A 16,920-nucleotide genomic window follows, 5' to 3' on the forward strand; every position below is an offset into this window, starting at 1 on the left:
ACTGTGAGCGCTCCGGAGTGTAATCCCTCACAAATGACAAGATAATGGAGGCAAAGTGAGGCCACGGCTCGGAAAAGGAACCGGGCGATAGAATCCCCTAAAGGGACATTTTAGGGATGGAGAGGGGGGGGGGGGGTGAGACAGAGCGAGAGAGAGAGAGAGAGAGAGAGAGAGAGACATATTCCCCTCACAACTAGAGTGGGAGAAAATTATTAGTCTGCGTGGGAATGTAAATGACCCTGGAGGAAAGTGAAATGGGTCTGAAAGTCCGTCTTTCAATAATGACCTCACCTCACCACTGTTGTGCGGCCCTCGTACTCTTCTTAAACACTTCTCTGTCACTCCAGACTTCCTCGTGCACTACCACAGTTCCTCTCTGGGTAGCTTGTAGTATTTTCTAGATATACAAAGGCACAATGCAGCTCTTTCTGGCCTTTTTTGTACTTCTTCATGAACTCCCTCAAGGCAAATAATGCATTTGTGGTACTCACGTCTGTTCTGAATCAAGCCTCCACTACTTTTTTTTATATAACTTCATTGTGTGGCTCATTAACTTTATTCCTCTAACAACGCTTCACATCGCTGCTGCTCTTAAAAATGGGCATCCGTTTAGAGGTTCTTCCAGATCTTTCTGTGTTGGATTCCGTCAGAGTCTGCACGTGTTCCTAATGTTGTGGCCAGCATGTGTCTGTATTGTGAAGGTAACGCAGCCCACTTTGTTTCAATCGCTCAAAAGACGCGTCCAAAAGTGTGACACGTCAATCTCCGTGATGAATTTTGATGGTCCACCGAGAGTTGATAAGTGTGTTGTCATGTTATCACGTCGATGGTCGTTTGTCTCTGTCAAAACAAAGCCTGTTCCATCTATTGCTATGAGGACTGAGGAATCTCAGGGAACCCGGTCTTTATAAGAAAATACGTTCTAGGGCCTATGTTCTAATGTTATATAAGCTTAGAAGCCCTCAACAGGCAGCAGCATGCTTATAATATTCAGAGCAAAGAAAAAAGACTGCAAATTCAATAACTCAAAAAAAGTGAAGCTGTATGCTGCATCACAAGAATAATTGTAGACAGAAACATATCACAATTGATACACAATTGTGTGCACCTGAAGAGTAATTAGGATATAAAAACACTGTGATTCATATTGAGAACAAAAACGTTTCTTTGGCATCTATCTTCTATAATTGAATGTTTTCAATCAATAGTACACTTGCTTGCTTCTGTGTTATGAAAGGAGGGTGGAGCGCAGTGATTCACGGATTAATGAAAAATTTAACGAACACGCGTCATAAGCAGGGCACACCCACGGCAACTAAATGCCAGCAGCAGGTAACAGATTGTTGGACTGGGAAGTCATCCGAGTTCGACTGCATTAGCATTTGAACTGTGACCAACCTTTATGGCAAGAAGCCGCCTTGTTTATATGGGTCTAAACAAGAGATGAGATTATTGTGATCTGATATTATCCCATTCATATAAGATGCTGGGTGAGACACAATTTAAATGTTTGCTTTTTTTCCCCACTCATCTGCCCAAAACAAGGGTTTCTACTACAATTGAACGAGCAAAAAGAGACCACTGATTTTGTTGGAGTTCTAATTGTTTTCCCCCTGGAAAAATTCAGTTTTTTTTTTTACTATTCCAAACAAACATGACTTCTGTTTTTACTTTTTTTTTTTTTTTTTTTTTTAAATAAGGCAATTTCACAATTCTTGTCCGTGATCTTGTGAAACGTCATCCGTCACGGCCCGAGTAATTCTCCAACTGAAAGCAAGAACCCGATGTTCTTGTCTCCTAGCCAAGGATAACGGATAAAACAAGGAGGTATTGTTTGGATACATATAAAGATTTGGCCTGGGAAAATATCCCAAGATGCATTTCGTACTGCCATCATGGAAGTACGTCAGAGTCAGGTGGAAGTTCACAAGCACACCGTTGCTCCAATTTACAAAGAGATGAGCAATCTTAGGGGGTATACAATGCATAGCGAGTTCACAAGATCGTACTCTGGTTTCTTCATTTTGAGAAATGGCCAAAGAGTCACACACTCCTTGCCTTCCTGCTTCTTTGCATTTGGGTCATCCACATTCCACCACGCAAACCACAAACTACGAAACCAGAAGGCATTATGTCAATATTGACGTCAATACGTCAGTGACGTATGCCTGTTTTGTTGACGATTAACGAATGACAGGAAAGTCAACGTAATAATCATTACCGGGTCAGTTCCGACGGACCTTCTCAGTCAATCAATGAAGGATGCCATACTTTACTGGGACTCTTTTTCTCGTGCAGGAAATAAATAAACATACACTTACTAGTAGGGATGCACCGAAATGAAATTTTTGGGGCCGAAAACCGAAAATGAAAGATGCGCAATAATCCCAGGAGCTGCTGCGACCAACCAGTGCAAACTCACACGGTGAAAAACCAGCGAGAAGAGAAGGCGGACACTCACTCCCGCGTTCGCTGTTAAATTCAAACAGACGCTTCCTTGCAGCATTATTTTGCTTGCATTACCACAACATCCTATTTGGTACATATTCTTACGGCTTCAATTTTATTTCGCAAATTTTCGGGGGCCGAATATTCGGTGCATCATAACTTACTAGGTATAGTAACTTCCAGGCACAGCATTATCCAAGCCTTCTCTCTTCTGACTCTGTCCTAATACTGAAAGCGAGCCGTGTTGTAGAGCTCGGGTGACGACAGGACCGACCGTGCTGATAATGTTTTCCTCCTATTGTAAATTCCTCATTATTGCTACTTTTATGCAAGTTTAGGGATCAGTTGATTGATTTTACATCAGGAATGTTGTTAAACAGCTAAGGGGTCCTAAAAAGGGGGTTCAAATCGCATTGACAAACTGACGGTTGACGGACTGATGACTGACAGACTGCGGCCATGAAATTTACTGTCAGTCGTAAAATAGCGGCTGAAATTTAGCAATAACGGAAGCCCGGTTAAAATAATGCTGACGGATTAACAATTACAGTTTGGTGCGACTTGAAATATTGTATATTGGTCTCCCGACTGTTGATGCGCCCACCTCTTTATGAAAATACTTCTCATACACAAAACATAATAATTCGGCTATTTTGACATAATATCAATGTGAACACGACACACCAACCTTCACAAAATATCAAGATGCCTCAAAAGGTGAACAAGCAAATGTTGGCAATGTTGGGTACTTCACACATATTCATTAAGGTTGCTACATAATTGTAGCTGTTATTTCGTTTGGGAGGGGAGGGGGTGCATGGTTAAGCATGCTATTATATTACGCTATCGTCACTACTCCGGAGGAACAGCCACATGCAAACACTCGAGCGGCAAAATAATGGAATGCCACAGCAGGCTCAGAGTAATCGACAACACTACAGACGGACCCACTGGGCTTTGTTCCAGAGTGTCCTCCATATTCAAATGAGTCACTTCAGGTCTTTCCAAATCCAGCTGCAGTGCTTGGTTTCTTGTTTTATCTATTTTTAAACGCAACACGTGTTGATTGAACATGCAGTATTAAGTAATGTCATACACAATCGTACACATCTGTCAGTAGGCTATACAATTGAGCCCAGCTGCATGCTCAGTATGTTGCATTTACGTTTTCAGTGTTAATTCAAAATTGTAACCCACACATGGAGGTCAGCTGACATGTTTTTCAGAATGAATATGAAACATTATCTCCCATGAAAGCGGTTTTCTGCCACATCCCAGCTTCTTTGTTACATTTCTGAATGAGTGGTATTTGTGAGGCCTCTTTTCACTAACTCAGATCTTTTGACCTGAATACTGAATAGTATTATAGCCTTTATATTAGCTGCCATTAACAAGATATGAGACCTTTCTTGTGGTTGCTGTTTTTGTACTGTAGATGTAATGTTATTAATTAAGAACAAAAGTGCGGCACCTTGTACTCTGAAATCCATACTAAATTGATGGGGGGGGGGGGGGGGCAGATAGATTACATTGATAAAATTAAATTAAATAGCTGGCTAACAGCTACATAGCTAGCTAGCTAGCTAGTTAGCTATCTAGGAAAGACTCTCCAGAAAAAAAGAAAGAAAAAAAGAAAAAGAAAAAAACTATCTAGGAAAGACTGTGCACAAAGTATAAATTGAATACAAAATCAGTCCCAATTTCAGGACAAAATAAAATAAAGCATCAAACATTTTTCTTGTTCCGCTTGTCAGCTCTCTCGTAGTTTTGGTCTGTCCTGGACATTGTCTCAAAATTAATGACGTATAGCTCTCTTCTTTGTGTCCTGTTTCCAAAATCACATAAAGAACTTGTGACGTTGCCTTAAAAGAGGTTTTCGAATAAAACTTACATGGAGATTTTAAGAGTACATTAAAGCCCTGTCTACACGAAAGCCCATTTCAATGTATCCGCACAAGTTTCTTACCATTTAGGCAGTTCGTCTACACGGCGGCGCCATTTCAGAGCTTGAAACCGGTCACTTTTGGAACCCGGCTCCAGAGTGGAAATAATTTAAAACGCTCCCCATACGTTCCAATGTGGACACCATATGCATAATACTACTCCAGTGATGACATAGTGGTCGCAGCTCGATGACGACGCATTGTCGTAGTTTGATGACGTATGCTCAAATTCTCGCGTGACTGCGTGCGAAGTTCTGCGAACCGCAAGTCTGTCAACAATGGCGGATAGCCGTGTTGTAGTCGTTTTGCGCAACCTCCTTAGATTTTACAGCAAAATATTTTGCGTGATGTTGTTGTACTTGAATCACCCGCCATTGTCACTTCGTCTCACTGATTTGTATATACTATTGGATAGCTGATAGCCTATACGCGCCCGTGCAAGCCGTTGAAGCGAAGGGCGGCCATCTTGCTCCTCCCATCTTGCGAGCAGACTACTGTATAAACGATATGTATACATACAGATTCGACATGTACAGCTTTACGTACAGATTAGAGAGCTCGTAGACTAGTATATATATATATATATATATATATATATATATATATATATATATATATATATATATATATATATATATTTATATATATTGTGGTACCGAAGCCAAGGAGACGCAGGAGTGTCACAAAAAACGTTACTGAACATCACACACTCACATCACTCTATAACCAAAACAGGAAGTCCGTCACTCTAACCCCCCCAGTGAACACACTCAACAAACATTAGTTCCGTTTTCAAACTTTTAGAGGATATTCAAATTTTTTGACGCGCACCTGTATTTATATTTCGATACTGTAAATGTATAGGATCGTATGCCGAGAAACGTTTCCTCGTTGCCTCTCCTTGTTAGTTCTTCTTCTATGCTTAACTCCCTGTAGCTGCACTACAGCGCCACTCCAGACTTGGCATATACATTACAGCTGTTAAACGTCCTCAGCGTCTTCTTTTGGACATACGCTTGTCTTGAAACGTTTCTGTGTGTACAAGATTCTTTTGAGGACCGTGCTTCTGTGTGAACAGGGCCTAATTTACATCTTGCTAGAGTCAGCTGGGATAGGCTCCAGCTTGCCTGTGATAAAAAGAACAAGCAGTATAGAAAATGATAAGATCATATTGTGTCAAAGTAACTTTATATGCAATTGACTGGCAACCAATCCAGGGTTTACCAAGCCTCTCGCTCAACATCTGCTGGGACAGACTCCACCCGCGACACAATTTAGGACAATCAGCATAGAAAATTGATGCATTGTCTGTTGAAAAATACATTTACATTATCTGCCCTCAATTGTATTCGCTCAATGCTCATTCTGAATAAAATCTACGAATAATAATCTACGCTGTAATGTGATAAACATGTTTTTTTTTTTATCATTGTGTCGCCCAGCCCCCCCAGTGTCACAACGTGAGCAACTCTGTGAGATGATGCTGGTGTGTCCTATTTGGCCGAAAATAACAGTAATTCTTGCTGGGCTTCTTGAGCAGCTTGCAGTGCAATCTGTAGTGTTTTTCATTTCTTCCGGACCTCAGCTGGGCGACCGGCGAAATAGAGTCAGAAGGCAAATAAGGCAGACAAAGGCTCCTGCAGAGAAAAATACAAATTGGGGGGGACTTGTGTGATGTTGTGTGCACTGTCCACAAAGAATATTTAATGATTTTTAAACCACACTCATTTATGGAGGAAATGATATTTGACTCATCTACAATTGTTTCTGTGTTAAGAGAAAGGATTAACTATTCAAGTGTGGGCCGAATATCTAGTCTTTGTGAAAAAGCGTAACACTCTCCTCAATGGATGCATCATCTAAGTGATTCACAGCAAGGAAATTGCAAGTCCCTATCTGTGTACAAAACCCATCTGATAATCTAGTTTGCTCTTGTGAAATCTCTCTCCGTGGAGGCAGGTGCACGACTAATTCACTCTGGTGATATTTGTAATTAACTCGCGTTTCCATGGCGTTGCCACTACAGCCATCATTGTGTGGTCTGGTGATCACGAGAAATTAGCCTGATCATTCATATAAAGGTTAATGCGGGAGCAAAACAAAAAAAGCAAGCCATTATTTCCTCGCAGCTCAGGTAATGGCACTTGAGGTGCTGTGTCACATGGCTATAATGTGTTATAAATTAACTATGCATATCTTGTCAAGAGTACAGCGGGTCTTCGTGCACTGTGCTCAAGTAAAGAGTTTTAGTTTAGCTAATACAGCCCTACTCAGATGATGTAATATAGGATGTAGTAGTCCTAGAATAGTACATATAAGTATACAGTGTAGGCTACTCAATATGCACTGTGTACACATGCATACATTATGCAGTAGGAAGAAAGACAGATGTAGTAGGAGGGAACAACAGAGGGTGCAACAGAGGAAGAGAAAAGTAGGTTTAATTGTAGGAAGAATTAACAGATGCATTTATAAAAAGCTGATCTGGGGAGGAAAGGGAAGCAAACAATGAAGGAAATCATTTTAATCAGATTTGACCTATTTTTGTGTTGTGGCCTAACTTTTCATTATATTACATATATATGTTCTTTTGGCCATTTAAAAAAATAAACATTAAAAACAAAAACAAAAAAGGGTTTTAAGTTAGATTGTATTGAATAAAAAAAATTTTTTCCACCAAACTGCAAACTAAACAGTAGGCGTATAGTATAGAATAATTGCAATCAAAATGATAGATGAATCTATTTAAAAAATAAAACTTTCCAAAAAGTTCATGGCATGTCAAAGTGGAGATAAATCGATGCAGACAGTATCAAGTAACGTGAATTAAAAGGTGGAAGCAGTTCAATACACTGGATCTGAATTAGGGTACTAGGGTGCCCTCACAAATTTATGTCCACAATATTGGGGTAAAATTACCTTAACGTGAATAAATAAGACATAGAAAACCTGTATTAAATAATTAACCATTGTAATTGAAGCCGCTGTTATCATATCAAAAAGCTTGCATGCGTATGTTTAAAAATAGTCGGCATTTGTGTCACGTTGATTTGTTGATGTTCCCTGGCTAAATCACCGGGTGGCACGAGAGCGACCGCTGGGAGATGATAAGTAAAACGTCCTCTGGCTGCCGCGTCGGTCGAGGTCGTCGCCCACCTTTGGCTGCACTCACTTCGAAACAACTTTGACGCATTCGCGTGCCTCACTTGAGGATGTGTGGCTGTCGGGCAGCGCACCTGTTGCCGCCCCGTAGTCAGCTGTGAAAGGAAAGAAAGACCACATGGAGGAGCGCACCCAGTCCAACTCCAGCGGGCGTCACTTGGACGATGGCCCGGCAAGAGTGCAAAGCTCCCTGGCGTTTTCGGCGCCGGTCTTTGCCGTTCTAATGGTGATGATGGTGACTTTGGTGGTCGTGACAGTTTTGGGCAACGCGCTGGTCATGCTCGCTTTCAAAGTGGACAAGAGTCTGAGGAGGCGATGTAATTACTACTTTCTGAATCTGGCAATATCGGACTTTTTTGTAGGTAAGTGCACCTTCGTTCTGTCTTTTATTTCTCCTTTCTTGAAATCTGACTTTAAATGGCGTGACTCAAAATACAGAAAAAACACATTCTTTCGTAAAAGTGTATACTGAGGCTCAGCCTGTTAAAATACATATTTGATTTTTAACTTTGTGTGTATTAAATCAAGGGAAATTGTGGAATTATATAGGATACTGTTCGACCTGTGTATTTTTATGGGCCCCCTCCTCCGACACACATATCCCTCCAAGATATGAAGTTCATCCCATCTACCCTATATAGGAGCGTTCTGCATCCCGGTGTACATCCCTTACATCCTCACCGGCCGGTGGACGCTGGGCAGGGGACTGTGCAAGCTGTGGCTGGTCATGGACTACCTGCTGTGTTCAGCGTCCGTCTTCAGCATCGTCCTCATCAGCTACGACCGCTTCCTCTCCGTCACCAGAGCTGTGAGTAGTTCTTGCTGTCATAATGTATAGTTTTGGAATTTTCATTAGAGTTAGTTTTTATTTCATTTAGTTTTTTTAATTTTAAATGCTTATAGTTAGAGCATTTTAGTTTTGTTGTTGCATATTTATGTAATTTTATGTATTTATATTTGTGTGTAAGATTTACAAAAACATCAGGTGTAGTGAAAAATAAATCAACAAAAGTATTATTATATTAAAAGCGATCATCCACAAATCAAATACAGGTAACAGTCCCTCCACTTTAAAATACAATAACTGCACACGTCTTAAATAAAGCTAGGATTGGTGTCGCTTTCCATCCCTTGTTTGCCAAGTTGCCAACTTTTAACTTCTCTGACTTAGTCTGCAACTTCTCATGTAATGAGAGGACAAACAGCCAAATTGTGTCTATTCCAGTGTTTAACCTTAAGATGGCGCCAAACACACGCTTTTTGCCCCAAATTCAAGCTTTCAACAAACATGCACTAAAATGTCAAAGTAATGACCAGAACATTAAAAAAAAAAGAACACAATGGAAGCACATCATTACAATGTTATCCAATTTGTCCAACATTATCCAACAATTTCAGGAAAAGTATAACATTAAAAATAATCTCGCATGATATCATTAAAACTTGTGAGAACCCCACCTTATAAATTTAACTTCATGAGTGTGTGTTTGCTTTTTAGTGTATGAGATGACACCGAAGGGGATTATTCATGGGGGTATAGTGAAAGCAATGCACCAACCCAGGCTAAATTTAGCTCGTTCCCAACATACAAGGCTTGTCTCTCAGTTGACGTCCTTGACACCAGTTTCTATTCAGATGCCAGCATTTTACTAATACTAAACAATCGTAAATTGCTTTGCCAGAGTCATAAATCCCTGAATACTGATTCTACAATGGCAACAGTTTAATTCAGGAACAGATTGTCTTAATTTCCTATGTTATTTCAAAATTCACACAAATTGGAACAGATCGTGTTTAAACTTAAGGTTTCACTGCAAATGCCCAACGGCGTACAGTCTGTAGCTTTTTCTTGACTGGTCAGTGTGCCAGCTTAGTGGTGGGGGCATTGCCATCATTGTCCCAAATGGGCCCATCTGCACAGGTTAATCATGGCTGACCCAGCTCGGCCCTCTGCCACCCTCTAATGCGACTCTTTACTCTGTGGCAAAAAACAAAATTGGCTTTGGAAAAGAAAACACAGTAAACAGCAACGTGATAAGTTACACACACACACCTTTTTTTTTTTTACGAGAGGCCACACTCATTTCCTTCTCCAAAATAGATGTCTTTTGTTGTACCAGGTCCAAGAATGACCAGTGAGAGGTGCCACAGGGCAGCAACATTGCTGGAAAATATACAGAAGAAGAAAGAGGAGTTGTAGCTAGGCTAACTATTAGCTTTGTTAAAATGAGATCATGGAGTTTGAGTCAAAGTCAAGTCATGTAATATCCTGTGCCTTGTGTATGTGAAAGAAAAGTTGTTATTGACTGAAGCTGACTTGTTGAACAAGTGTCACAGAGGAAGCATCAAAGATGAATACATCGATTCAAGGTTTGATGAGATTCGGGGAAAGACAATCGCACCATGCAAGGTTTGAAAAAGATAAGAAAGGCAACATCTACAACGTTTATCGTCATCTGTCAGATGCAGGTAAGCGAGCCATGTGAACTGTGAAGCTAAGCTAGCTAGGTTAGCCTGACAGCTTAGCTCCCCACTAGCAAGTCAAACTTTGGTTATGCATTTAATTAAGAACACAAAGTGAATGGAGTGTAATCTTAAAACCATGCCATTCAAAAAGCAATGATTATTTAAGCATAGATATCTTACGCTTTTACTATTTCTCTGGTCGTGAGCATGCCCACCATATTTGATGTGGCAAGCCCCCCGTGATGTGACCTTCACTGAACTTCACAAAGTGACAACCTATAAAAAGTATTCTTCTAATTTAATACAATCATTTCATCTGAATTTTTAGAGATTACGGAAATGTTAATTTAAAATTTTACAGACTGTGTTACAATCGGTGAAAAAATATTTTATCACTCCAATATGTTGTTACTGAGCAAGATTTTATTACTTGATTTACGGATTAATTTTTTCCCCCGGCAGTAACTTGGAAATTGCTTGAGACTTGAATGTTTTGACTTGAGATTTACTTGCACATTACGTGACCTCTTCCCCACACAACAGGATAATAGCTAGGTAATCTTTCAGTCATCCTTTTTCTGACCTTAATGGAAAGGAAAAACGTGCGCATAAAGAGACTGAATCCGCATCCACGTGTTGCCGAGCCAAAACGGAACGAGGCCTGGCGTCGTAGACAAAGGCAGCTTTCTCTTTCCTTTCACGAGCAAACACTTTACATCAGAGTGATGAATACAAATAACACCGCAAAGAGAGAAAGAGAGATAGCGGGAGGCTCTTCTTTAATTAGCCAGCTTTGATCATCGAGGCCCTCTACCTCCTCACGCGGCCATCGTCCTCACGATGTGGAGACATCAATCGCGCCCGAAGCAGGCCACTGGCGAGCCAAACAGCATTCTCCTAAAAGCCTGCCTCTGTGAACACTGACAGACAAAAGGTCATCAGCAGTGACACGACAAATTGTGTCTTTGAAAGGAAAAGATGGGAGTCAAATTAGATGCAGATTCCCTATTTTAAGGTTGGGCACGAGGTGAGCACACTGGGAAGTGTTCGCTACTAGGGAACACACTCGACGTACAGTATAAGGCAAGAGAATATCACAAATGATTAAGTGCGTTGAGAGTTAGTAATATGGTATTTGACTTCAGTTTGTGAAAGTTTTAACTGTTTGACTTTTGGTTGTTGTGCTGTTTGTGAGAATAATGTTAAGTTAAAGGCATTGTCCTATTCTAAGAAACTGGTTATGAAGCAGAATTTTGCAGCTGTGCTAATTATTAAAGAGGACAGAAAGAAAATTTACTTTTTAAAGTATTAGTACAAGCCTGCATACCAATCTAATGTGAAATTAAACAATCACTTATTTTGTTATTTTCCTATTTCTGAAAATGCGTCAGTGAGTGAACTGCACTTGCACAACATTGCTACCCAACAATAACCAGGGGTGGCTTGACACAAGCGCCATTCATTTGCAGTCTGGACACCTAGCGGTAAACATAGCCAAAATCTCACAGTCTCAGAAAGTATCCAATTAAAACAGTTTATCATAGAGGGATATGTTTTTTTTTTTTTCTCCTTTTTTTTTTTTTTTTTCCAGGAGAGCTCAGTATTGTTCATTCGATTTGACATCATCAATGCTCTCCTTTTAAAAAAAAAAAAAATCTTTCTCTTTTTTTTTAAAATATATATACATATATATACATATACACACACATATATATATATATATATATATATATATATATATATATATAAATTTTTTTTTGTATGTGGGTGAGCATGTGCATGTGCGTGCGTGCGTGTGTGCGTGTGTGTTTGTATTCATCAGTTCACCTAAAGCCCATTAAAAAAAAATCCCATACTAATAATATAATATAATAATAAATTGCCAAATGCAGAAACATCAATGTAAGTTATCACGATGTAGTGGCTCTCGCTAACAGACAGAATTAAGTAACCAGAATTAGGTTAAAAAATTCTATATACGTAGACCATGTTTCTATAAATTTTGATATTTGGTTTTATTTGAGGCAGATATTTTTTCCATTAAAATGTGATTTATGAGGAGGTTAGACCATTGGTCGATATTCAGAGTTTGTTTATTTTTCCAGTTAACAAGAATTGTTTTTTTAGCGATAGTAAGGGCTACAAGTGTAGATTGAAATTGTTTATGTGGTAAGTCAGTTGTTGTTAGGTCACCTAGCAAACACAAGTTTGGAGATAAAGGTATCCTACAGTCCAAAATAGCGTAAAGTTTTTATAAGACTTTAGTCCAGAAATACATAACCGGAGTACATAACCATAAAGCATGAACATAAGTGTCTGTAGTGTTTTGTAAACATTGGAGACAAATGTCGGAGTCTGAGAGTCCCACTTTCTTAATCATATATTGAGTAATGTATGTTCTGTGAATAATTTTATATTGGATAAGTTGTAAATTTGTGTGTTTTGTCATTTTAAATGCGTTTTCACAAACTTGAATCCAAAAGTCATATTCCGGTGCTATAGACAAGTCTGTCTCCCATTTCGAGATGGGTAAAGACATTTTATCAGTATATGAAAGTAACTTATATATTTTTGAAAGTTTTTTTGTTGTTGTCGGAGAAAGCTTGTTAATATCTTCAGCTAAACCAGGCGGTTGGAGTGTACCCTGAAGTGTTGGAATTTGTTTCTTTATCATATTTTTAACTTGCAGATAATGTAAAAAATTTCCGTTTGTTATTTTGTATTTTTGGAGCAAGGATGTATATGATATAAACATATTATCTGAGAAGAGATGGTGGAGCTGTGTAATTCCTTTCTGCTCCCACACACCTAAATAAAACGGTTGGTTGTTAATTCGAAAGTCGGGGTTATGCCATAGGGGAGAGAGCCCACAGGGCTCCACTTGGGCTTTTGTCATTTCTAATGCCTTCCACCAAGCAGTCAGGGTGGCGGAAATCATTGAGTTTTTAAAACAATTATGTCGCTTCATTGATGTTGTAATAAAGAGTAAATCTAGAAGTCTGAGGTTATTACAATCCTTTTGTTCTAGTTCCAGCCAACAGTTAGTGTCTCTGTTGGGTTGTGCCCATAGAACGATATATTGTAGCTTGTTAGCTATATAGTAGTACATAAAATTTGGTGCCTCTAGACCACCTTTGGATTTACTTTTCTGAAGAGTAGATAGACTAATCTTTGCTTTTTTTTTATTCCAGTAAAATTTTGTAACGGCTGAGTCCAACAACTGGAACCATTTAGCCGTAGGGATATGTTACAGATCCACTCTAACATAAAAGATACAGTAATTTCATAACAATTCATATATATATATAATATATATTGGGGGTGTTAGAAAAAAATCAAATTGGCAATATATCGCGATATTACAGCGCGCAATTCTCGAATCGATTCGGTATGCGGCCGAATCGATTTTTAAACTGCAATTTTTTATGGGAATATTCAACAAAACGTCTTACTTAGGGTTAGGATTCACACATTAAGCATGGAAGAATGTTATATTAATGGAACATTAAGCCTTAATATTTTATTTCACTGCTGTTCAGACAGCAAAAAACAGACTACAACCTGTTTGTTAAGTGCAGTGGCTCATTTATAAGCCTGAATTTTCAGATTAATAAATACATTTTCATACTCATCTTACAGTGTACAAGTTTACTGATTAGTATTTTTAAAATTTGAGTAAAAAAAAAAAAATCGCAATAATCAATTTATAGATTCATATCGGGATTGATCGTTATCGAACGAATCGTGACCTATGAATCTAGGCAATTCACACCCCTAATATATATATATATATATATATATATATATATATATATATATATATATATATATATATATATATATATATATATATATATATATATGGCCGAAAACTGAAAACGGCGGGAAAAAATTAATCTCAATTTTTACTATCATTGCATTTCTTCTTTTCTTTTGGCTTTTCCCTTCAGGGGTCGCCACAGCGAATCAGTTTGGCCTCCATCTAACCCTGTCCTTTGCATCCTCTGCTCTCACACCAACTACCTTCATGTCTTCTACATCCATAAACCTCCTCTTTGGTCTACCTCTCGACCTCCTTCCTGCCATTTGGAAACTCGGCATCCTTCTGCCAATATACTCACTATCTCTCCTCTGGACATGTCCAAACCATCTCAGTCTATCATTGCATTTATTATAATTAATTAAAATTATAATATTATTATAGCATATTTATTTAGCACTGGCATTTCAACCAAGCACAATATAAATTGAAATGTGCCCACACCACAGACATGTTGGCTAATGTTACATTAAACACCAAACAAGGGTTGAGCACCTTATAGTCAATGTAGTTCACACAGGTGGGCACAGATGCGTCCGGCGGGACAAGGTGTGGCGAGCTTAAAATCGGCACATTCACATATTCAAAAATAAATAAATACATTTGTTCGCACCAGCTAATCGGCTTCGGGAACGGACTGCAAAGTCACACACAGCGTCCTGTACAGGTGTGTCGCCACCTGGAGATAGCGGTAAGTGTTTCTGTGTTTAAAACGGTTGATAGCAAAAGTGCTAGCATTAGCTAAAGTATTTAGCACGGCCACCGGGATGCCGGTGAAAAAGTGGAAGCGTAGAAGGGCTATTTAAAAAAAAAAAAAAAGGGAAGGGAAGGCGCTGCGGGAGAAAGAGTGGCTCACTTGTACTGCAGTACACGGCAGTTCTGTCTTTTTTCGACCCTTTTAAATGTTGTACACCAAGCGACGCCCCTCTCTTCCGGTGTGCGCAATGACCCCGGGAGCTGCTGCGACCGACCGGTGCAAACTCACACGGTGAAAAGCCAGCGAGAAGAAAAGGCGGACACTCACCCCGCGTTCGCTGTTTAATTCAAATAGACGCTTGCTTGCAGAGTTTTTTTCTCCCCGCTTGCGTCACCACAACATCCTATTTCGGCCATACTCTTTCGGCTGTAATTTTATTTCGGCCGAGTGCCGAAAATGGCCAAATTTCGGCCGAAAATTTGTCTGATTTCTGCTTCTTCTTTTTTTTCCGCAGGTGAGTTACCGGGCCAGACAAAGCACGTCTCATCCAGCCATCGTCAAGATGATTGTGGTGTGGCTGCTGGCCTTTGTCCTGTACAGCCCGGCCATCATATTTTGGGAGCTGGCGGTGGGCCGAAGTCGGGTGCCAAATGAAGAGTGCTTCGCCGAATTCTATCACTCCTGGTACTTCCTGCTGTGCGCCTCCATGCTGGAGTTCTTCTCGCCTTTCATCTCAGTGGCTTTCTTCAACCTCAGCATTTATCTGAACATACGCCGGAGGAGGCTCCGCTGCAGGGAGGCCCAGCTCAACCTTCAGTTAAATGAACCCGTGTCTACGCAAGGGGAAGCTAACTCCTTTTCCCACACCTGGGGGACGGGAGGGAAACTGGCCGTGAGGGGCTCCATCCACTCCCCGGCCTCGTCTCCCAATTTGGGCAAACCGGATCCGGCGAGCAGCAGGACGGCCCAGCCTAACCGTCTGTCCAGAGATAAGAAAATTGCTAAGTCGCTCGCCATCATTGTGTGTGTGTTTGCCATCTGCTGGGCACCGTACACCCTACTGATGATCATCCGTGCCGCCTGCAGAGGGCGATGCATCCCGCATCACTGGTATGAGGTCACCTTCTGGCTCCTGTGGATCAACTCTGCCATTAACCCTTTCCTCTACCCACTGTGTCACAGCAGCTTCCGCAGGGCCTTTGCTAAGATTCTATGTCCAAAACGGCGAAGCTCGACTCCCCCTTTAGCCGTGCTTCGGGCGGGCCAGTGACCGTCGGACGCTCCCCGGTCCGGTTGACAGCCCAAACTGTGAAGTTTTACATGTAATGCATCAAATCAGCATTATGGTCTTGTATGTGTGTAAATCCACATCTAGTGTGAGGTTAATGTGCTATCTTGCACATATTTTTTTGTTTTAATAAATGTCTGAAATGTTTACAATCACTAAAGTCATGTGCCACGAAACACTCTAAAAAAAAGTCCCCATTTTCAATGAATTGCTTATTGTATCTTACAAACTTCAGCCTGAACGCTATCATAGGAATGTATTTGCATAAAAGAATAAATGTTGCTATCACCTTGATGTTGCCCTTAAATAGAGGTTTATGGAAAATCCATCTATGATGCCATCGTGCTCGTAAAATCCATTTCCCCCCTTTCGCTTTTGCCATTATCACTTTTTTAAAGGACTATATTATACATGACATAACATGAATATACTCTCCTGCAAAACAACCATTTGTACAGTAAGTTAGACTGTATCCTCACTTGTATTCTTGCTAATGTTTACATTTTGCATTACACGAAAATAAGAAAAAATAAATACAACGTTTACAACATTTATGACTGTATTATGTCACTGTAAATTGTGTTGAGGCGAGTGTGTGTGTTTGTTTCTTATTGCCACTAGATGTCACTATTTATCTTTGCAGTCTTTCAACGTGTGGCACGCTCCAGAGCTTCAAAGCAGCGTTGACCCAAATTGCTCTCCGACTGACTGCAGTGAGCGTGTTTGAATTAACACTTAAATGCAAAGTAATAAAAGTATTTGTACCAACTTCTTGAGTGATTTTAGCTTCAGGCAGCCGATGTCACCTAATTATCCCTGAGGAACAAAAGTGCACTTTTCCATTATAAGTGCATCTACTAAATAGAATAGAATAGAATAGAACTTTATTTGTCATTGTGTACACAATTAATCTTAGTTCAGCAGCATCCTTGCCTTCGACATCATAAAAACATAAATGATCAACAATGACATATTTATACACAACAAATAATAAAATAAGCTCTAATGTCAATATAAAGTCCATTTAAAAGTGGTCAAGTGCATTTATTAACTCATTAACTGCCATTGACGCCTATAGAGGTCAAAAATTCTTTTT

The 16,920-nt window shown here is 39.8% G+C and overlaps 1 protein-coding gene across 1 annotated transcript; it reads left to right on the forward strand.

Moving 5' to 3' along the window:
- Nucleotides 1-7,543: 7,543 nt before the first annotated feature.
- Nucleotides 7,544-16,338, forward strand: LOC144043921 (histamine H3 receptor-like). The gene is made up of 3 exons (XM_077558027.1): nucleotides 7,544-7,915; nucleotides 8,195-8,361; nucleotides 15,051-16,338. The coding sequence occupies exons 1-3, from the start codon at nucleotides 7,672-7,674 to the stop codon at nucleotides 15,804-15,806; spliced, it is 1,167 nt and encodes a 388-aa protein (XP_077414153.1). The 5' UTR covers nucleotides 7,544-7,671; the 3' UTR covers nucleotides 15,807-16,338.
- The last annotated feature ends 582 nt before the right edge of the window (nucleotides 16,339-16,920 follow it).

This window comes from Vanacampus margaritifer, chromosome 2, assembly GCF_051991255.1.
Source record: "Vanacampus margaritifer isolate UIUO_Vmar chromosome 2, RoL_Vmar_1.0, whole genome shotgun sequence".
NCBI lineage: Eukaryota > Metazoa > Chordata > Actinopteri > Syngnathiformes > Syngnathidae > Vanacampus > Vanacampus margaritifer.